At 44.5% G+C, this 23,369-nt stretch overlaps 1 protein-coding gene across 2 annotated transcripts in view; it reads right to left on the reverse strand.

Annotated features, from left to right (window-relative positions):
- The window catches only part of LOC108270832 (ephrin-A2), a 126,799-nt gene that overhangs the window by 8,044 nt on the left and 95,386 nt on the right, over positions 1–23,369 (reverse strand). For both annotated transcript variants that reach the window (XM_053683229.1, XM_017477783.3), the window contains one exon: positions 1,447–1,739. In XM_053683229.1, the coding sequence (XP_053539204.1) occupies positions 1,447–1,739 (293 nt within the window). The remainder of the gene's footprint in view (positions 1–1,446; positions 1,740–23,369) is intronic.

Genomic DNA, 23,369 nt, shown 5'->3' on the forward strand with positions numbered 1-23,369 from the left:
ATGGGACAGGGCAAAAAGAAAAAAGAAAAAAAAAAGGGAGCTGGGACAAAGGAACCGTACCATTCCGGTTAATGAGCTGTATTCATTTAAGATGAAATGCCATATTCAGTTTAGCTTTCTTTCACATGAACTTCACTTTCTTCTCAAATCCTCTTAAGTTGGAACAAAAACAAAACAGAGTTGAAATTGCCTCATTAATGCATTGGGCGTGCTGCCCTAAGCTTTTCCCTTTTGCCTAGGCCCAGCAGGAACCCTTTTTATCAGGCCAAAGGACACCTTTCGCCTGGGCCATTAGCAAAACTGGGACAGATTCACCCTGGCAAATTCTCCCCCTTCACGAGCCCTGAGAGATTGCAGGTTGAGGATGGAGCAGGCAGAGGGGCGTACCCGATGTGACCTTGGCAAGCGCAGCACGGAGCATCTGGAGGACGAAGAATCAACAGTGAGTGGTGTCCGGTGCCACATACCCCTCAGGTTAATGGCTTTTAGCTGTTCCTGTCCAAAAAATGGTAATGACAGCTGACTCGAGGCTGCCGGAGACACAATTACTCCCATCAGGAACCTCCCCACCGGCTAAATATGATTTGGCCAATCAGCATAATTTGGAGAGCGTTCCGCTTGATGGCGTCCGTAACTGGTTTGCACCCATCTAGCCCTGTGCGGCTAAGTGCTGAGCTAATGGCGTATGTAGTGTTTGACAAATTGACATTTTCATCAAGAGGAGAGCTCTTGGAGCAGAGCAAAATGGAATAGGAGGGTCAGGCAAAATCTGACTAAGGGAGGTCCAGAGGGTGGAGACGAACTCTCTGCCCCAGCTCACCTTGATTTATGTCACATTTTGAAGACACGTAATCTGCAGTAAATGTCTCGCGTGTCAATGTGAGCGAAGGTGAAGACTGTTGGAAATGAAGACGTCTGCGACGCAAACAACTTTTCGGGGGGTATTAAACGGTTCGGCGGTAGAGGACGGTGGCATGCGAATAAAACTACAGAGCATGGCTTATTAAATAAAACTCCCACTATCTGTGTGGCTCGCGATTTAACCTGTCCTTCAGAAGCGAGCATCAGGCAAACACAACAAAAAGATCTATAGAAAACAGCTTCGTAATTTATGGAAAGTCCCAAACCCCCACAAGTCTGTTTAATGTTTATGGGTCATCGGTAACAGATCTTGCTGTATTATTTCTCTTTAACATTTATTATTCCAGACAGCAGCCCACAAGATCCTCCACAATAACAGACACACGTATGGATCACTGTGGCACATGTTACTGATTACGTTACACTGTGAAACCCACTTTATGAAACCTACGCGGACCTTCCCTGCTGCCCCCTGGACCCTGGTTCCTGTAATCTGAGAGCGGATGATTAGCCCCTGGGGTGACGGCTACACCTGGTCTGGGGCTTTTGGGTGAAGAGTGTTAAGATGAGCAATGAGCTACTCACAGATGTAGTAGTACTCGTGTCCCGGGCGGAACTCGAAGCCCAACGAGAAGGGTGTAAAGAGCTGGAACTTCTCGGAGAACTTGAGCGGCCCACTGGGGCTCAGTGGCCGATTACACTCCCAGCGCTTGAAGCCCCTGATGAGGTGGTTGCAGGTGATGTAGCTGTCGTAGCTGACCATGTAGAGGATGTAGCGCTCCATACGCTCGGGCGGGAGTGGCGTCTCGTAGTGCGGACAGTAGATGTCTAGGTAGTCGTTGATGGCCACCTCCACCGTGTACTCACCGTGTACGAATCTAGGAAAAAAAACAATAAAAAAACAAAAAAACAAACACAATTTATGTTTCCGTGGAGTATAAGTAATAGCTATACAAACAAAAGATCATGGAAGACAGGTTCCAACTCGCACAAATCCATTTGCCTGGTTTAACACCCCTAGCCTCTGAAGCAGACTTTGAGGAACGCCAAAACGATTTCATCATGCAAGCGAAAATAGCTGATGGCATGTGTCACTTATACGGGAGATATCCTCAGTGCGCCCTGCCATTGGATAATGGGGGCCAGTGCTGCTGAAGAGGGACTGACTGGAATGACCAAGCAGCATGGGACAGGCAGCGATTGACAGGGGTTCACAGAGTGAGAGCGGCTTCATTAAGTGCTTTCACAAGGTCCGGCTCACGGCTGCCTCAGCCGAAATGAGTTTGGTGGCCGGGCCGATTTAGATATAAATTGAGCACCTGCATGGTGCAACGAGCTGGCTAAAAGATTTCCCCAGATTTGCGAAAACCATAGCTCAAATGACTCCGTGTATAGATTTAGATCTGCTCTATAATCTTCACAATATTCTTAGTCTCGGGTTTGTATTACATTTTAACACCGTTTTGCAGTTGGGAAAAGTGATGAGTCAAGTTCTCTTTGGAGGAAGTATTTCTTATCTTGCCTGCCTCGAGAGCTTTATCTGAATGAGACGTGACAGCCCCAATGGAGAGATCTCAAATAGCTTGTTAACAGCACAGCTGACAGACTTGCTCCATACTTGATGCCTTTAGCCGAGGAGGATAGGAAAAGCCTGTCAGGAAGGCTGCACTCATGCTCCACTCACAAAAATCAAATATCAAATTGGACTTAATAAGGTAAGCTAAAATGTTTGCATATTTCCACTGACAAAAATGCAGTGGAGATATCAAAACTGTGAAAACACACGAGCGACACACACCTACAGACGAAGCCTCTCTCCACCGACTCGGAATTGTTCTTTTGTCTTTTGAAAGCGTAAATCGAAATCTTATAAAAACAACAGCGCCAAAACAGAGACCAGCCCACTCTTAATGCTATAGGATTAAGTCTTTGTTTATAAGAACAGAACACTGATAGAGGCAAGGGCAGGAGCAATGGGGGGTAGGGGGGCGGGGGGGTAAAGGACCAGAGAGGGAGGCATGCCCAGACAACAGATGACTCCAGGCCAAATATGGAATGGCTTTCTGAATACTAAGGGTCAGTTACGGCAATGGAACGTATATCCTGTGCCAGAAGTGCCCTAGATGTAACCAGCCACGTTTAAGCGTTTCATGGAATTTTCGACCAGAAATGGCCCTAATGCAATCAACCATACATAATCGTCCTGCTGAGTCTTAATTTCGGCCCAGAAGTCACCCAAGTGTACGTTTTCCAAGGCCCTGCGCGATCCATATTACCCTTGAGATATGATCTCATCAAAGTTGTGCTGCATCTGTGTTCTGACAAGGAGATTTGAATTAATCGGCATCGTTCCACGGGCGCATGTGGACCAGATGAAAGTGGTAAGTGTAGGCCATCACTCAATTACTATCTGGGTGGGGGCTTGGAGTAAGGCTCGGTATCAAATGACCGGTAATCTGGGTGTGGAATTACTGTCAGAGGGCTGTGGAGGACCAAACTCCAGCTGCCTTCTTGAAACGTCTCTTTTCCCTTATCGCTGCTACCCAGAGATCAATCCTTCTCTCCTTTTCTGAGTGTGCATTTCTTTTTCTTTTTTTTTTTTTTTTATATTTCTTTCCCCCCCCTCCTATTCCCTTCAACATGTCACTTCACCCCCTCCACCCCCCCACCCCCCACACACCCCATCTCTGGCACTCTTGAAACCCACACGATCACTGACGGCTTGCTTGCCAGGCATCCAGTGCACCGGTATCAGGGACGGGGGGGGGGACGGGTGTCTAAATAAAATATAAGAACCTGTCTCTAATGTCCAGCACTTTTAGAAAAGAACACTTTATATCGCTTCTGCAGAGAGCTCGCGCTATTACTTTAGCCTCCGTTGCTCAAAAGAATATTTCTGTAAGCACTAGTGCAGGGGTGATACTCTGGTCTGTCTTTTATCTGCTCAGGCTTTCTTTTTGTATGGGAAAGTGCTTGGCTTACAGTGTGATTACTTCTTGTGACGGGGGCTTAAGACAACGATGCAAAAAAAAAAAAAAAAAAAAAAAAACCCAAACTTTCTGGAACATTCTGGAAGATCTTGATGTAACTCTGTGGTAAAAATTTAATCATCTTGCCACGAAAACATGTGCTATGAGTGCACTAATAGCTAACACACATCATTATGGCAAGTTGCGAGTGTCTAACATTTGTCTTTTGGATTCCTAATATGCATTATGTCTGAATAAATCAATAGCAGTGCCTTCTCCTGGCAATAAAGGCACTGGAGGCTGCCAAACGCGTTGACATTCACAAAGTCTGAGCGATTCCTTCTGATCGAGATGTGTGGCTGAGTAAAAAGAAAAGGAAAATAACGACCTTGCGAATGATGGCTGGTTGATGGAGGAGGAGCTGAGAGGGAAGGAAAGTGATATGACAGATGAAAATATCAATAAAAGAGCTCAGCGCGTTGAGAATGAACTATCGCGCATGGATACGCGAGCTGTATTCAGTAAGCTCGTCAGACGATGGCCCTCTTATTCTGATTTAGGATCAGTTTCTCCAAACAGTCGCCTCAAATCTCAGCCATTACGACACAAACACCCGCTAATATGATGTTTACTTCCCATCTTCAGGGTATCAGCTTCCCCAAACTGCAATCGATTGCTACACTATCAACAAACCCACATCCCTCAATCCTCAGTCTTACAGGGAGATGGAGGCGAAAACACGAGATAGCACGAGATAAAATCGGTCACGTCGTGTGATGATTTAAAGATTGATTACACGGTGGTGGAGGAAAGTGATTATCTATAACCATCTATGGCTGGGAGTCAAGCAAGCAGAACTGGCTGCGATCTCCGAGCGGGACGGACGGTCTCGCTCCGTCCCCTGTCAATCACAGGGACACTAGCCAATCGAGGGCTTCGGTGAGGTCCCGTATGCGGAAGAGGGCAGAGGGTAGAGTGCGTTCTTCTGACTGCGTTACGTAGCAAGAGCAGCACTTCGAAAAGAGCTTCTCAGGTTGCAAGTTGCCTTCACCCTCCCTGGTTGGTAGCTGTCTTGTGATAGGAGTGTTAACTGGGGTCTTAAAAAAAAAAAAAAAAAAAAAAAAGTACGTCATAGTTTCTGAATCCGTATAGACCAACTCCTGCGATCTCTCAACTGCGTGTTCTTCTGACAACTAGGAACACATCGTGTTAATCGATCAATCAGCCTTTCAAACTAAACTCTCAGTGCCGACTTTGAAGTTCCTCAGGTTCCTCAAGTGGAGGTCGGTTCTCCATTCGGTCATCGAATACCCGTCGGACATGAATTCATCAGGCAAAACTGTTTGAGTTCAGCGTGTTTAAAAGAAGAATGGAGCGCCTCACTGTGAACTTTTCAACCAGGGCCATTCTCCCAGGGGCCTGAAGTGGCCTGATTTACCGGCGCGTCAGACGCACCAGAGCCTGCAACGTGCTCCATCTCTTCTAGGCTTTATGACTTCCTTTGGTAAACGTCTGCCTGTAACCGGGCCCCCGCTTTCAAAGTCTCGAGCAGGAAGCATCTGCACCACAAGAGGTCAAGAAGCAAACAAGTGGATCTGATAAGACAGAACCGACAATTTATTACGCTATTTGATGTTTTCAATCAAGGAGCCAAAGAGTTATTAAAGCCATTAGGGGTCATAAAATCAGGTCTGAGAAGCCTACGTTCTGGTTAAGTGATACGAGAGCATTTGTGGCTGCTGGCGTCCGATAAGGCGGACTTCAAATGAACGAATGTAATACGCTGGAACGCTCTGACAAACAATATCTACATATATTACACGTGAGGCAACCGGAGTGATTCTCGGATAGGAATGTGAAGTGAGGAAGAGCTCCTTCCTGTGACCACCTAGTCCGTCCTCGGGAAAATTCGCTCCAGCTGTTTGTTAGTCCGTGCCACACGCTTTACAACAAATTACAGAGCAAAGAGCGCAAGCGAGAGAAAATGAGAGAGAGAGGTATTGGAGTGCAACAAGGCAAATATTCACATCCTCTCTGGTGTGCGCTGCACTCTGGGATCTTCCATTCATCATGCTTGCAGCCTGGATTCCCTCCCAGTGCAAACACTATAGAACAGAAATTTGACAAGCCCTGCCGGGTTGACGCGCGAGTGCAAATTTGTTTATATCGTGCGGAATTCGCTCGACATTATGGCAGCTGAGATTTTCTCCTTTCTGTTGACTCGCAACCAAGGCAAACAGAATCGCAGGATTTATTCGACAATTAACCGGTGACCCAGACGAGTTTGTTAAACACAAACACGGTCGGCTAATAACGCTGTCTTTTCACACGTCAGGACTAGCTTGAATTCTAGCTACGCGCTGTTATGTTTAAAGTCTCATCGGAGGTAAACAACACAGATCCTGGCCTCGACAGTTCTTTGGTGTGTTAGTGTATGGATTTGTTTTTTGGACAGTGTTTGACGGGGAGAGGGGGTTTGTGTGCGGGTCAGTTTAGTCACAGAGGTCTGCGCTAACACGTGACAGAACTGTGCTGGTGTTTATAATAGACTGACTAGAACAATCCTGGAGACGATGTGTGTGCACACACGTTTCAGAATGGCCCTTTGTGCTAGCAGGCCCAGGTCTGGAAGCCATTTCCAAGTGCAACAGCTTGGACTTGGACTGCCGTCTGCCTCTTCCCATGTGGATAGTGTTTATTGTTCTTCGTGTCATGCAGGCACTGACCCACTCCCCCCCCTGCCCCCCACCCCCCACCCCCTTTGGGCACCACCCCACAATCTAAGCCTGTTATTACAACTCAGTTTGAGCAATTTTCCTATCGCTGCATTTACGCAAACGAAACCCCCCAGTGAATGCTCAGCACTTGCTTGCGAGGAAAGACAAAAACACGGCGAGAAAACGAACGAATACCACAAAAAAATAAAATAAGAGGACACCCCGAGGGACCAAAAAAAGGCTTGTGCTTGTTTTTTTTTTGTTTTTTTAAAAAAAAAAAAAGTCTTGCATTTCCTATTTTCCAGTGCATTGTCATGATTCCTGCCCTGGGTTTTATTCCAAGCACATGCGTGAGCAGGTTTCAGAAGGTCTGCGATAATTAACTCGGCAGCTCATGCACCGGCACACTCGGCAGTAGTGTGTGTCCCAGTCACACTAGCAGCAGTGGGCTAACAGAATACCCTCTTTATAGTGCAGATGCACTCCCCTGCCTAATTACATATGATATTTTTGCTCTGTTCCCGTTCGGTTAAAACCCAACGAGTGCCACTTTTAGAGTACTCACACTACATAATCTGCTTTCTATGAAGGATCTGAAGAAGTCGCATCAGAAGTCGTATCATCACAGCACGGCCTGATGGAGCATAACTGAAGGAACGATTCAAAACGAATGAAAACGCCAACAACCTGAAAATGAATTACGACTCGTTATACGTTTAATCGTATTACGCACATTAGCCTGGACGGTGCAATTAACCTGTATACGTATACGAAATCGAGCTCTTTGACTGCCGAGAAGGCAGGCCGCGTTTCCGTCCTTGTATTCCACAGCCCCGCAAACAATCGAGGAATAATTACACTCCTTCTGACTAGGGAAACTATTTATCTTCCCTAAATCCCACACAACAACCGCAGCGGCAGCCCTGCACAGCACAAAGCGGGCAGAAAAAGCCAAGCACATCTGCAACGGTTTGTGCGTCTGAAAAACCCAGCAATGGTCTGTGGGTAGCTGGGGGAAGGGGTGGGTTGGGCTGATTGGAAATGCGCAAAACGCAGAGGCGAGCCCATTTTAAGAACGCACACACTTGGACACACAAACGCTCCGGTCTGACCTGGAAGCCCTCGGGCCAAACACAGGTGATTCGGCGCTAAGTGTCATTTAAATGGCAACTTTAATCCAGGACTCTCTCTCTCTCTCTCTCTCTCTCTCGAGCATCAGTGTGCTCTTCTTCGCTTCTCCGGCGTCATCGACAGCTTTTCGGGTTGAGACTAACCGAGAGGGAAAGGGAGAGGCGGTTCGAATCAAACGTGCCGCTACTCTAAGCAAACGCTGATGCTTATTGGCAGAGCCGTGATAAATTATGGTCCTGCTCTTTCACGGTAGAGCCGCTGCTGGCTGACTTCCTCTGGCCTCCTGTGAACCCTAATGAGTAGATGCTTATTAACAACAGCAGCCGCTATTAAACAGCGTTTAGCAGACGCGAATCTGACTGTGCAAACCATGTGCTTGCCAGCAGTCGGTTAGGGTCTGGAGCGAAGCTGCAGGGTTTCCTTTAACAGAATAGAACTGTATGGGGTGTTCGGATTTTTTTTTTACGTCGTTCTTCTCGACGAGCCGAGCACGTGATAACCATACCGGTGAAAACGCAGACCGCAAACACGAGTGGAATGATTTTTTAACGGCCGGCAAGCAGGCAATTAAGAGTAAAGGATGCAGACAGAACGTCGCACTGCAATTACGTCGCTATATATTCGTTCGCTCGTCTTCACCGAGCACAAGGTACACGGGTTATAAGATACACCACAACAAGGTACGCTTGTATAGTAGTAACTGTTCGGAGTTGTGAAAGACATTGTGAAATGTCCACAGGAAGTTCCTGGTATCACTTGCAGTGCTGTGAAAAAGTATTTGCCCGTTACGTTTTTCCTGATTTCCGCTGTTATCGCGTACGTCTCGTACTAAACAGTTTTAGACCTCAACATAAAACGAAGGCAACCTGAGTAAACACACAATGCAGTTGTTTATTTATTTACTATCACCAATGTGAAAAACTAATTGCCCCCCTTAAACTTAAAATCTGGTTGTGCCACCTTTCGCAGCAATAACTGCAACCAAAGCGCTTCCCATAACTGACCGGAGATCAGTCTTTCACTTACTTCTAGGACTAGGATTTACTCCTACACTTTGGATCATCGTCTTGCTGCGTAACTGATAATAAATGTGTTACTGGGTAAGACCTTTTAACCAACTTCACACTGTTGGATAAGTTCTATTGAAGCGTTGATTTGATTGAACAGGGTTTGCAGTAATCAGGCCTGGTTGTGTCTAGTCCAGCTGAAGCACATTATGGATGCAGTTTCATAGATTTGGGGAATTAGTAACTACCGGGGGGGGGGGGGGCAAATACATTTTCACACAGGCACAGTTGGTTTTGGAGAACTTTCTTTGCTTCGATAAAAACATTATCATTTAAAACCTGCATTATGTGTTTACTCGGGTCGCCTTTGTTTTATCGTAGATTTTGTTTTCATTTCTGAAACGATTTTAATTTCTGAAAAAAACAGAAGACGTCGGCTTTTTCACAGCACTGCACGTTATATCACGTGTTAAAAGAAAGAAATAAATAAATAATTCCAGTTTACCAAGTATACTTAACGACCATTACAAAGCGCTCGCACCTGAGACTCCTTTCAATAAACGTCCAGTAAACAGACATCTTACAGACAACTTCAGCATAACTACTGTACGACGATACATCCTTCTTTGATAAACAACAACACCCTTTGTCTGAAGATAACCCATTAGAACGAACGAATATAAACCCATCATCCGGATTACACTCAACACTATTTTTCAGAGTTACAGAAATCTAATCATCTGATTAGTTCAACTCGGCAGCGTATACACCAGCCTGTGTTTCAGGAACAAAGAAACAAGCGCCGTAAAGCAATTTGTCCATGCTGTATAATCAATAGTATTTGTTTTTGTTTCTCTCGCGCTGACTGACATTATGTCTTCTGATGGATCGCACACTTGCTGAATTTCCTTTCGTTTACTTTTCCGAAACATACTCGGCATTCGGAAATCATTAGCATGCACGGAGGACGGAATCGGGAGGAGGCTAGCACAGGGAATTTCACCTTCTTTACCTCGGCCACATGCAGCCACTAACTTTACAAAGTGGGGGGATTTCACGGCACGTTACCAGATTAAATTGATTAGAGAGAGCAGGAGAGGGGGTGGGGGGATCCCAAACAAACAAACAAACAAACAAACAAACAAACAACACAAGATGCGGCCTCTTTATATACATGCTGTCCTCTAGAGGGCTTGTGAGGTTTGTAATATGCCAGCCATGAGCTCACTTCAGTCATGAGATTATAAACGGTTTGTTTCATCATGGCCTCGGTAAACACTTGTCTCAGACAAAAAACTCGCAAGCCAAACAAGAGTGCAGCCAGGAATGCTTGCGCATGCTTATAGAGGTGCACGGGCTCATGAATTCACATGTGCACACACAAACTCTCCCACTCACGCACACACAAACATGTTTCAACCTGATGCAGATATCAATATAAACATACAAAGCAGCTCAAGGATTGGACACAAACTCTCCCTGTTCTCAGCTCAGGTTTCCAGCTTTGTGTGTGAAAAGGTACACGGGTGTGTGTGTGTGTGTGTGTGTGTGTGTGTGTGTGTGTGCATAGAGGGGGACAGGCTCCAAGCTGAAAATGATAATGATTCCATGCACTCTAGAGCTAAGTGTATCACCCGGCCTGCTCTCCGCTGCCTGCCTTCTTTGTCTTTTTTAACACCATTAGGAAAGTGCAGACTAATAGAGTTAGAGCTTGGGCTCGGTCCGCAGGAGAGGGATTGGGTGACTCGCTCTGCTTGAGAGCCCATCTACTCGACTCCTCTCATCTTGCTCTGCGAGGCCTTTTAAAGGGCCTTGATGTATTCTTTTATTTCCCTCTCCGAGCCCTGGGCCCATTTCATGGCCATTGTTCTACTCGGTCAAACAGCCCGCGTCAGACCCTGGTGCATCAGATGGCTTACGCAAGTCTCATTTCAAAAGCTGTTTGAGAAAACGTTTGAAACGGAGACGCTCTACGCAAAGATAAAACGACACGAAAACAGTAGTAATCACAGCAGCGGTCGGTGACCATAGATTTTGGTCGGGAAGGACGACATTAAGGACAACAAAATGAAGCCGACGCTTGATTTACGGTCCAGGCTAACGTCTGGTGAATTTTTAGAGCAGCCCAATAATAGACGGTTGGGTATCGGTAACATAGAGTCATCATGCATACATACTAACAGCTACTTTTGGGCCATTCTGGATGTACCTTTGTTCAACAGGTGCGTCTCTCATCACCAGCGAGGCGCGCACGGACGCGCTAATATCGTTAACCAGGATTGCAAGGTTTCAGCAAACAATTCCAGCCAGACTACGTCTCAAAAACCACACCACAGACCTGAAACGAGCCCAAACATATTCATGCACTGGAAAAAAGGAAGACACATTTTTGTTGGAAACAAGGTCACCGTGGTCCTCACGCACTTCTAATGTAAGGACATCACCCACTCCATAATCCCCCTTTTCTTCTCCCAACCTTTGCATTAATATTATACATTATATATATATATATATATATATATATATATATATATATATATATATAAATACATTATAGACATGTTATCTGCACTTACATTTTTGCCTTTGTTTGGAGAAATTTATCAGATTAATTCCTATTATTTGCTAGAAAACAAGATCTTGATGGCCGTGGAGTATATTTTTAAACTAGCCCAATTTAGCTTAAGATCAGCAACCCTGGCAACCCTGTCATCAACTGTCCTTTCCGCTGCTTCTCCCCCAAGCAAAGGGGCAGCATGAGTCCATCCCCAATGGGCCTCTATTAGCGCTTGCTGCAGTTTCCATTTTTGACCACGCTGCGTAATAATAACTTTCTGGAGCTAAACGGGGCAATGAGCGCACTGCACCCCAACTGCAAATCATCCTAAAAGGCGAGCAAATCAACGGAAAAGTGCCTTACTTCTGTCAAATAGCAACGTTTTTTAAATTGTTGGCCACTTGAAAGAGGTCATTTGTATTTAAAATGTATAGGAGCTGTGAATGAGGACTTAATGAAGATAAACATTTGTTGAATGGTTGATATATATATATATATATATATATATACGGTGGGGCTCTTCCCCATCTACACCTACGGACAAGCCAGCACTAGGTAATTACAACAATAAGTACGGGGCATTATCTTGTATCTGAAACACCACATGACACTGGTAGATTATATGCACATGCACAGACTTGGCATGTAATATGGCTCACAGGAGTGTGCCGATTAGCTAGCGTCGTGTTACGAGCTGTAGCCTAAAGTGGCTGGTATGCCGCGTGCTGATTTATGCAGCGATACACCTCCTCCTCCTCCTCAAGCAGCAGGTATTGATTAAATATATATTTGACATTAGTGGGGGAGCTTCTGCATCATTAGTCATCATTTTCCAAGCACGTGTTCACACTACAAATGTTTTGCCCCCCCCCCCCCCCCCCCCCAACCAAATAACATCTCCTTCTGATAAACTGCCATCTTTATCTACAGGAGCGCCATTAGTATGCGAGGAAGGAAAGCTCCTTGTATGACTGTTTAGTGGAGGATTCCTCATGTAATATATACTTCGACCTGCGAATACATACTCAAGTTTAAAATGTAAGGAAATCCAAGAGCTACTCTTTTTATCTCTAAGGTAACTGCAGTATTTATATCATTCATCTGGATCAGTGTACAAGGTGGTCTAATGGAAGTAAGTGTACTAGTTGCATTCCATGTGGGCACGCAGGCGAATCGAGAGATAAGATAAAACTGAGACCGAATCGCTGGAGGAAAGAAAATGGTTGCATGGGAGACGGGGAAAATCCTTGGTCTGTAGTCTTGGTCTGAGGGTTTCTTCTTGTACATCATCTGTACTAATGAACTACACCATTCCAACGTAGGAAAGTGTGTGGTGGGACGGTCTACTGGCTCAGGTGAAGAACGGGCTACACCGCCTGCAACCCGAGACTTGTAATGACAAGAGCTGGGACAATGCTAGCAGTGTAGTCACTGTTCAGCTCCCAGGCAGGGCTCCCAGATGTGAGATAAAAGATACAAGCCCAGAGACAAAGTTATCTACGGTCAGCATCGGCCGGCGAGGGAGGGGGTAACCCAAGCCTATTGTGGAGACAGGGATCGCTGTGTGTGAAACGCCCACAGGGGTAACAGACAGTGGCAGAGGAGCGCAGCCCCTTGGGCAGACAAGTCCACAACACAGGTAACCTAAGCCTCCAGTGCCGCCCATTTCCCATGATCCACCCCAAAATCCATCTCCTCCACCGCCACTGCAGGACTCGTCACGCATCTCTGTACAAATGTTCTCCTGAACTGATGAGATGACAGATTTCGCTGAGGGACACGTCTGTTGTCACAAGTCTCGTCTTCCTCCGTCGTCTCCCTTTCAGACCCTGGTCGGATTTCTGTCGTATTAGCAGTATTGTTCTTGCTCTGAGCGGAGACATTGGTCTGGACTGATTTTTCCACCCTTATTTGTGGTCACATGGTAAAATGGAGCCTTTTTACACAAATCTAAATAAAAAAAAAAAAAAAGTATGAGCAAAAAATATGGGGTAAGACAAAAGGACGAGCGCATTCTGAACGTATTCGATTGCATTCTTCTCGACCTTGTACATGTCTTCTGAGCCGGTCAGGTTGAAGCGCGAAAACAAAATGAAATCAATTAGCGGTCAATGACGGCAGATATTTTGCAACCGCTCGTATGAAACAATCTTGACAGAACGAGTCAGAGTGCGGATGTGTGCTGAAGGGCTTTCAGTGACACTGTCAGGGTTCATCCTCTCCTGTTCTGGAAAGGCCTCGTGAATCAAAGTTGCTCCAGGAACAAAGACGGGGCTCGCCGTCCACACCAGACAGTACAGCAAAGCGGCTCTGCCAGAAACAGCGCTGCCAGCAAACCTTATTTATTCTGCCTTGACCTGAATGACAGGAGAATACAGCGCTGCCTGATCAGACGGTGAGCAGGCCCGTGTTCACCTGCCTGGGTTTGGATGCCCTGCTTTTCATGCTGTCGGATCTAGCATCTCTAAGGCTAGTTTTGTCACTCGCTGGTCCACAAACACACCTGTGATGAAGGTGTGGTGCTGCACATTTTTCTGATTTGTGACACCTGACTAGCGGGTTATGGTTTTCACGGCATGATAACCTAGTCGAAAAAAAATATATATATATATATATCACTTTCAAAGTATCACAACCGTTTAAAATCACAAACGCCAGTAGTAGAAATTAAATATCTAACAAATTTAATTATCTGGTAAGCAGAAGAAGGTTTTCTCTGCTTGGCCCATCATCACTTCAGAATGGACCCATGAACCCATGATGGGTGTTGTGAACCACACCAACATAGATATTAAATCTCTGGGTTACCACCCTTGGCAATTCTCTAACATCAATTCGAGGCCATCTGATTAATTTTTTCGATTGTTTAAAAAAGAAAAACAATGCCAGTTTGAGTAGTGTACATTAGTATTAAGTACATTATCCTCAAGTCATTCAACAATGGAGCACAAGGTTCTCAAATCTGAAAGATCTCGAAAACCCTTGTAAACATTTCCATTCAAAATTAGGCATGAACTGAGGGTGTAGAGTCGGTATCCTTCGGAAGATCAAGCGTGCCGGATCACCCCCAGTGTGAAAACCCAACTACAAAAAGTGGCAGCTGATTACAGTTGACCCCTGTTGAACTTGTCTTGGTGGATCTCCACATGCTGCCGTGAGGCACTTCGCCTGTGCTCCAAATGTGACACCACTATTTGCCTAAGGCGTCGCACGTTCATTTTTCCATCACTCATAAAACAGTACTTGACCCTTTGGGTTCAGGCTCGTACAAAGAGTAACTTAATCTGTGACTAATTTGGCAGAAATGTTCATTTGTGCATTGGCATTCTCCTAGGAGGCCGACATTGCGGCTAATGGAAGACTGCTTTATCCACACGTATACTACAGATATACAGTTAATGTGGTGGCCTGGAGCCATCACTGGGGAGTCTGGGATTGACTGTCCCTTTTCGGTTTCCCTATAAACCATACAAGAAAAATGGAATCCCATCACCAGGCCAGACGGACACCTAGTTCTCAAGTCGATGGAGGTCGTGACCCCGGCCCATGCAGTGTATGAAGCGCAGTTGCCGAGTGGCAGCTGTGACTAGCCCATCGATCTGGGCCACCTGATTGGAGAGCGGAAGGAAGCAAACCGGCGGTTGCTCTCACTCTGTTAATCAAGGAGGGGCAAGGGCATCGACAGGCCTCTGGGGCCACATTGCTTTGTTCCCCAGCCGGCTGTTCATTAGGCCACGCTGAAAAGTGCCCGAGCTCACACTTCTCCTTCCTCGCCGTAGCCCGCAACAAGTTAATCACAAGGGTTAAAATCCTAATGCAATTCTGTAACAGATCTCACGAGCGCGTTCATCCACAGCTCGGGGATCCGCCCTGACCTCGATTTTACAAACGAGCATCGCTAAGCAGCTCTCGTATCGAGAAGTCATCAGGTCACAACCTGGATTTTGATCATCTGTAGCACTGCTTGCAATCATGCATCAAAACGAAAAGGTTGCCATTGTTGTGCTATCATCCTTAGACACTGTGATTCAGGCCCGCCCTCGCTTGGCCAGCACCTCGTAAACATAAAAGTTTCTGACTAGCTGGCCACCGTAACTAGCAGCAGCAGGGCTGAAATGTGCGCTAATTGAGCCAATGGTGTCCAAGCCCTCCATCTGTCCACCTTCTCATCTCGAAGGAAACGTCATTCTGAGCTCAGTGCAAGCTGTTCTTGGCTAAAAGAGATGGAGATCGCTGCTGATGGTGAGGTTTCGAAAAAGAAAGACGGCGAGCACAGAAGCAGCGCTGATTTCATCTTCCCATGCAGAACTATATTTGTTCTAATCAAGATATCAATGGGTTTCTGTAGTGGTAAGTCGAAACCAGCATGAAACAGATATGAAGTTGATCTGATTGCCTGGAAACAATCCAGAAGATTCTGGTAACTTATATTTACACCCGTCATTGCACAACCATCGCGCATGCACATACTAATAAACACCACAGCTGTGATGAATGAACCAAATGAAGTGTTTCCTCCTCTGATCCAAGCCACTGATCATTACACGGCTTGCTGTTGCTGTGACACGGTAATTCACTTGCGAACAACTCAATCTGTCACAGCATGGATTTCATTTAGGAAGAATAACAAACTGAAGAGGTTTATATATTATTATATAGTAACATCAATCCGTGCAGTCCATTGCTTTGACTTAAAAGGTATAAATCAGGGAGGTGGGGACGGTATCCAACATGTACTCTAGTTACAGTACATGCTGCACGGAAACCTTAAGTACTTTTTGAGCAGAATTGTAAATTTACTTGGATTTTGATATATATTTTACATAGAACTTTCCTTACAAAATAATAATAATAATAATAATAATAATGCGTTTCAACCGATTAACAAACGATATTGTCCGATTTGTTTTCAGATGTAATTTCGAGACGCGTTTAAATAAAGCTACTGCCTGCTGGAAGTCTACTTTTCTCCTTCATCACTTTTACATTCGCGCGAGTGAATTATCACCGGAGTGGCATTACTTTTCCTCAAGTCACTGTGTTCTGTACACTTATCACCACTGGGTATAAGTAGCACATAACAAAAATCTGGAGGAAAAAGTAGAACGTGTGGCGTTTGAAAAGTTACAGCCACAAGTAATGGAAGTCCCAATGCAGAGGAATGGCGTAGTGTATCCAATTCTTGCGAACGTCTTCCCAAAAAACCCTGCCTAACCGTTGTCCTTGACTCCCAGTGGCCGTTAAGCCAACTGGCGGCCTAATTAAGCATGCCGTGGTGAGCCATCAGCACGCGGTGAGAGCCGGATGGCCGCCATTGCTCCTTCCAAGAAAATGTCTCAATCTGCCCTGCAGGAAGGCACTTTCCGAAACGCATGAAAAATGCCAGTGCACCAGGAAGACGTGTCGCTGGAAAACGCACGTTGAATAACTACTTTCTGCGCAAAATGTGTGTAATGAAGACTTGATTATCACACACTCCCACATGTGCATAACTTAGCACTAGAGGCAGCAGCCTCTGACTCTAATCTCCCGCAAGAGACGGTTTTCAAGCTGGAAAAGCAAAGAGATACAGAAACAGATATCATACAATTAGCGATCCGGATTAGCGTAATCATAGCCGTATATTGCGTAATCAGGCGGATCGTGACGGACACTTGAATTGGTCGTGCACTCATAGTGTTGGACGACTCGAGTGGACCGTTAGGCTCGATCCCCTGCAATACACGTCTCTTTAGCGCTGTTGAACAGCGAGCGGACGCCCCCATGATGTCTAAGAAGAGCACCACTGACATAGTTGTTCCTAACTGCTGGCACACTCCTCTCCATTGGCTCAGCGGGTGGGTAGTAAGAGGGGGGGGGGGGGGGGAAGCATTCGCACAGGAAGACACACTCATTTCTGAAACAAGGCTGCTTTTTCCCTCTCCATGTGATCCTCAACCCCTAAGAAGATTTGGAAATAGGCTCCTGCTCAGGGGAAAAAAGGCGACCAGCTCAGTGCTAGCCCAATTTTAGCCCAAAAAATATGACCGACAAGAAAGAAAGTACAAAAAAAAAAAAAGGATAAAAACATGGAATTGGAATTATACCTGTAACCGGTCCGGTATTGGGATCGGGCTGATATCAGCAGAAAGTGCTGGGAAATTGTTTTAAGATTAAATTTTAATTTCTTGCACTCTGATATTTCTTTCTGTTTTGTTTTTTCTTTCATTTTCTAAATAACTGTCATGGACCGATTACTCACGAAGGGTGGATTCCTGGCTTGCAGCCAGCGTTCCTGGGATACAGTCCAGATCTAGCATGACCAGTTTACTAATGATAAACGAGTGAAGTATTATTTGAATAAATACACAGGCACGATAATCACTAACGATTGTTTCCTAAAGTACGTTAGTCGAGTGCGTCGAATAAAAAAATCCTCAGTATTTAAAAAAAAAACAAAAAAAATTGTATCAGTATCAAAAAAAAAAAAGGTTGGGTGTGTGTGGGGGGGATGGGGTGTGGGGGAGGGGGGGGGGTGTAATTCTACCATCTCTATTTGAAACGATTCCTCAGCGTCAACAATGTGAAATTAGTTCAGGGTTCACTTATGTCCTGAATCTCCAGCGTGTCCCTGTGTTGTGCTTCGAGTTCCATCACACCGCCATTCAAGGACACGCACCTGCCACTGCCAAGGACGTTAAACTCAATCGGCGCTTTATTGCAGGCTGCTGAGAGACGTCATGAGATGATGATCTGATAGGGAATTGGGCACAGCTGAGAGACTGCTGACCCACCAAAAGCTTTCACCAGTTCCACCAGCGTTCCACCTGTGGATCTGATTCACGGCTGTGTGCAAAAAAAAAAAAACCCCAACAATCTCCGGACAAGAAATCTCTTTCATGAGCAGCTTTTCCATGAGACTTTGATGATGCTAAATCATGATGATAAAACGCATTCCTATTCGCTATAAAGGGCATTTATCAGTAATATTTACAAAGCTTTTTCCACTTAGCGTTAGCTAACGATTAATTGTAGAATAGTGGAAGGGATTTCGACGGGAAAAAATTCTTACAGTTAGCGTCCTGCCGCATAATTTATCACGTGCCCCTCCAATAAAACACGAGACATTGGAGTTTCAATGAGCTCGCCAAGCATCGCCTCACAAAACATTCATCCGTTCTCTCTCTCTCTTTCCTGAGTCGGTGATAATATATTACTGTTAAATAATTTTTATCCGTAGGGTGAACCGTTCGAATCCAAATCGCCGTATAGACGGTGCGAGAGGGCGTACGAGAAGATTCTACATTAAATAAGGTCTGAGTGAAATTCATAAACCTTGTCATAATTTAACTCATAATAAGGATATCATGTTTTATGTTTTAAAAAAAATACATAAAAATCTACTGTTGAAAAGGTTTTTATGTAAATAATAAATACAAATCTACAATAACGCTGTTGAAAATGTCAAGAAGAAGGATTTAGGCATATGGGCAAAATGGTGCCGCTAATTACTGAAAACAAACAAACAAATAAATAAATAAAATAATAAAAATTCTATATTAAAAAAAAAATGATTAGATCAATATGCACTGGCGCATATTAAAAAGCTTTTCTGTTTACCGACATCATGACGTAAAGCATCTACTATAGCAAAACACCGATATACAGTCGTGCTCGTAAATTTACACACCCCTGGCAGAATCTGCAAAATGTTAATAATTTAAAAAAATTATAATAAGAGGGATCATTAAAATGGCATTTTATTTTTTCTTTAGTACTGCCGTGAATGAGCTATTTCACACGTGTGTCACATTTACATATACACAGATGTTTACTCGTACAGGACTATTATAAAAGGTGCAAACATTCACCTTTGCACCTTTTATGGGGGGGGGGGGGGGGTAAACTTTTGAACAGGATGATGGGTGCAAATTATTATTTTGTCTTCTAGGAAACATGCGGATATCTTATGTCGCTTCGGAAGGGCAGTACTAAATGAAAAATGATAAGATCTTTAAACAAAATAAAAACAATTTACACCAATCAACCTGTTCAAAAGTTTACACCCCCCTGGCTCTTAATGGAGTGTGTTGCCTTCTTGAGCATCGGTGAACGTTTGCACCTTATGTAATAGTCGTGTACGAGTCCCTCGGTCGTCCTCGGCGTGAAAAGACGGATCTGAACATCATATAGCGACTGTTAGAAAGGGGTCAAATATGCAGAAGGTGCTGGAAAAGTAAAGAATGTGCAGGACCCGGAGGATTTTTCTGAAGAACCGTGGGTAGTTTAACTTCTCAGGACGAACAAGGGACTCGTGAACAACTCTCACAAAACATAAACGCGGTCGCTGATCGTCCAGGTAACGACACACGGGATTACTAATCAAGCGTGTGTAAACTTTCGAACGGGGTCATGTGTGTAAATTCGGTTATTGTTGTGTCTTGTGGACTTGTATGTAAACATCTGTTATGTGAAATAGTTTATTCAGGGTAGAACGAGATACAAAAAAAAAAACTAAATGCAATTTTAATGATCCATCTTTTTTTTTAATTTTTTTTTTTAATTATTAACATTTTGCAGATTCTGCAAGGGGTATGTAAATTTACGAGCACAATCGTAAAAGAATCAAGCTGCTGGCGGGAAAGTCCGCAACCATTTTTTTGATGCGATTTCATTTGACAGCTTGCGTTTTGCAAATAAAGTAGATGGAGATGAGTGATGCGAGGCAGCAGAAGAGAAACAAACGTGTGTGTGTGTGTGTGTGTGTGGTATCTGTGCTACAATGTGCTTTTTGGCAGGAAAGGTGGTTTCAAGCGTGCTCCTAATGAGATCCAGATCAAAGAAAAAGCACAGAAGGGAGATTAGACATGAGAATTGTATCGATTTTTAATCGACTCGCTTCGAGCCAGGGGAAAGCAGGCTGGCCGGAGTATGAAATTAGCTCGAGCTGTCAATCACAGCCAGAGAGACAGGCCGGCAGCTGAGGGACGGTGAATCGTAGAAGGTTGCGACAAAATACCGAAATGTGGAACAACGTGTAAATCCTGTTTGGTGGAACAAAAGGTCTCCAGGCGGCAGCAGCCACCTGCGTTCTTCTCCTCACCGTGGTTGGCCTGCCGCAGCCGTGCGCCTGAATGAGGGAGGAGCGCGAGATGTGCGGCGGAAGGAGGAGCCTGTGAGTCTCTGCTGGTGTCTTTCAGGAGCAGGCCAAAACAGCCGGGAGGGGATGAGTGAGCGCCAGGCACCCTAATGAGCTAGGAGAGAAAAGGGATGAGGGAACAGAGCGAAAAAGATGGGCCGCATCTGCGCCGAAGCCGTTCTCTTATTCATGGCGCTCTCGTGGCACTGGGAGCAATGCCACACACTTCAGCTTCACATGGTACTGCATTACATGATGACTTACATCCTCTGCTTTAATCTCCAGCCCCTTCTCTTCCTCTACGCACCACGCTAGTTCAGCCTCTCTTTCCTCTGCTCGACAATCTCCCCTAAAACCCTAGCTCATGTGCCCCTTCCTGATATCTCCTCCTTACCAATTCTCTCTCTCTCTCTCTCTCTCTCGTACACTGAGGGGAAAAGCAGAAGCCTTTGATCTGGTCTTGCTTTTTCAGAGGTTGAGGAATTCTGAAATGGCAAGCGCACTCCAATTAGCTTGGGTTAAATATTTCAGCGTCTATGCCATTTCTTTTCGCTTCTCACGGTATACACCAACTCCTATCAGCTCCCTGGATGACACTCCAAGGAGAACACACACGCGAGTTAAAATTAGCTTTACACTACACTAAATGCTTTTTTTGTTTGTTTTTTTTACTTTAGACTCCGGAAAATATCTGTGACCTAATGAAAAAAAGCTGCAGAGAACCCCTTATGTGTCTAAGACCTCACCCCTTTTTCCCATGGCTTTGGCGCGAGACGTGGCGTCTGATGCTAATTTTGACCGCATTGTGATTTTACTCAAAAAATGACCATCGTATACACTCCACTGCTGTAAGAGCAGGGCTGCCGGGTGTCAGTACAATCTCCAGCACAACTACATTTCAAAAAAGCACACAAAAAGACCAGAAACTAGCGTAAAAAAATACAGCTACTGGGGGAAACCAGGACAGGCGTTTTTCTTCTTTTTCTCAGTCTTTACATGGGAAGGGGGTTCAGCAACGTGGGGACGCATTCCTGATTTGCGGGACCTCCGATACGCTTTTCTTTTTCGTTTTTTAAATCGTCGCCTAGTTATCCACTCCATACTCCTCTTTTCTCGCTCCCAAGTCACCTTTACAATAGATCTTAAAGCACAAATCACAGATACACCGTCTCTACTTGTGCTGTCCCTCTTGCCTGTGTTTGTGGAAATATTCCATTAGATCTCGTTCGGATTATCCGAGAGACATCGATCGACCCCCAGCCCCCATCCCCGACGTGTGAACTAGCGTTTCCCACCTGCAGCCTTGTTCCAAAACTACTCGGGTTTGGTGTAAAAACTGCAACCTTGGCAACCCTGTATAAGAGGGTGACCTAGTTCATGAACTATGAAGGTTTTCCTAAATGGATTTCCTAAATGGAGGAAGCCTCAGAACGACAGCAAACAAAAAGGCTAAAAGAGACTCGTCTAATTTTCGAATTATTATCGAATAATTGAAACACTGTCGTCTTGTCAGTAGCGATTAGTGTGCAGTTTCTGAAAGCCAATGAACTCTTTTTATTTTACGGTGGTTGAGCAGTAAGGCACTGTATTGTTTCATTTGAAAGTTGTACACATTTGATTCAATCCTGTTCAATTTACAAGGTATTATATGGCGTCCTCACTGTCGGTGTCTGGGAAATGTGGTTATGTTTAGGTCTTTGCTGTGCTGAATGCCGCGCGTCTTTACAAACGTCCCACACAAGATTCACCTGCATCATGCATGTCGATGATATTGCTATATTTTATTCAAAAATGATTTTTTCTAACGGTCTTGTCATCAACCTGAATGTTACAGGGTTTCTTCTTATGTATGTTTTTAATGAGGTATGTTTTATCCTTCTTTTTTTTTCTTTTCTTTTTCGCTCATGATATCCCTGCACACGGACAATCCACTTGAATATAAGCGTCCGACGATCAGGGCCGATTGTATCCTGTCAATCAAAAGAGGGCGGGAAAACACATCGTATCCGTGCTGTGTGAAGATGATGTGGAATGAGGATAAAACTGCGGTGTGTGATCTCTGTAATCTCTGCACTGATCAAATTTTGCGCCGGACGCTGCAGCAGTGAAGCGGGAGTTTCAGCGTCGAGTCGAAATTACCCCCCCCCCCCCCCCCCCCCCCCGCGCTGCTCGAGCTGAATTAAAGCTCCAGTACACCGCTGAAAGATTTAAATGAAGACGAGTTGACAAAAATGTTTATATTGTACATTATATTGTGTATATTATAGTATATTTCATATCCAGTTAATGTTAATATATAAAAAGTTGATGTTATATATGACCAGTTTGATGTCAGTGATGAAGTAGAAACGCTTGTGTGTGTGGAGAGTGAATGTGAGACTAACGGGAGGATTTTTACACTTCAGTCAGTGTTAATATGAATTAATAACATTCAATAAGTTCATAATCTTACTTTAATCTTCAGAACTGAGTTCATGTGTTCATGTTCATTACAGTCATGTGTTCATGTTTATGAGACCAGTTACTGTCAAACAACTTGCTGAAATGGAGAGAATAAAGTTTTTATGTGCATTTCTTTCAGAATTGTGGAATTAATTATTATTCATTTAAAAGAAGGTATAAAAGGCAGAACTATCGGTATCGGCCGATATCGCTCCGAATAATCGCTTATCGTATCGGCGGAGAAATTTAGTATCGGTGCATCTCTAATTATAAGTAAAAAAAAAATTCTAAATAAAAATCGAAACAAGCTGTACATGTTAAATAATTTACGCGCACAAAAAAAATGTTCGTTTGTTAAGCTTAATTATGAAATGCACCAAACTGTTTGCACACACTAGTGTTCTTAAATCGGTGATTAATTTGGCGCTTTCATGGACATTACTACGTGTGCTCTGCATATTGACTGGGAAGGTGTGTTTTCAGGTAGTCTACCAGACCTGTAGTAGAAAAAAAAACCCCTTTTTGCTCCCTTTGCATTGGATGTGATAAAAAAAAAATCTCTGCAAT

Source organism: Ictalurus punctatus, chromosome 10 (assembly GCF_001660625.3).
Source record: "Ictalurus punctatus breed USDA103 chromosome 10, Coco_2.0, whole genome shotgun sequence".
Classification (NCBI taxonomy): Eukaryota; Metazoa; Chordata; class Actinopteri; order Siluriformes; family Ictaluridae; genus Ictalurus; species Ictalurus punctatus.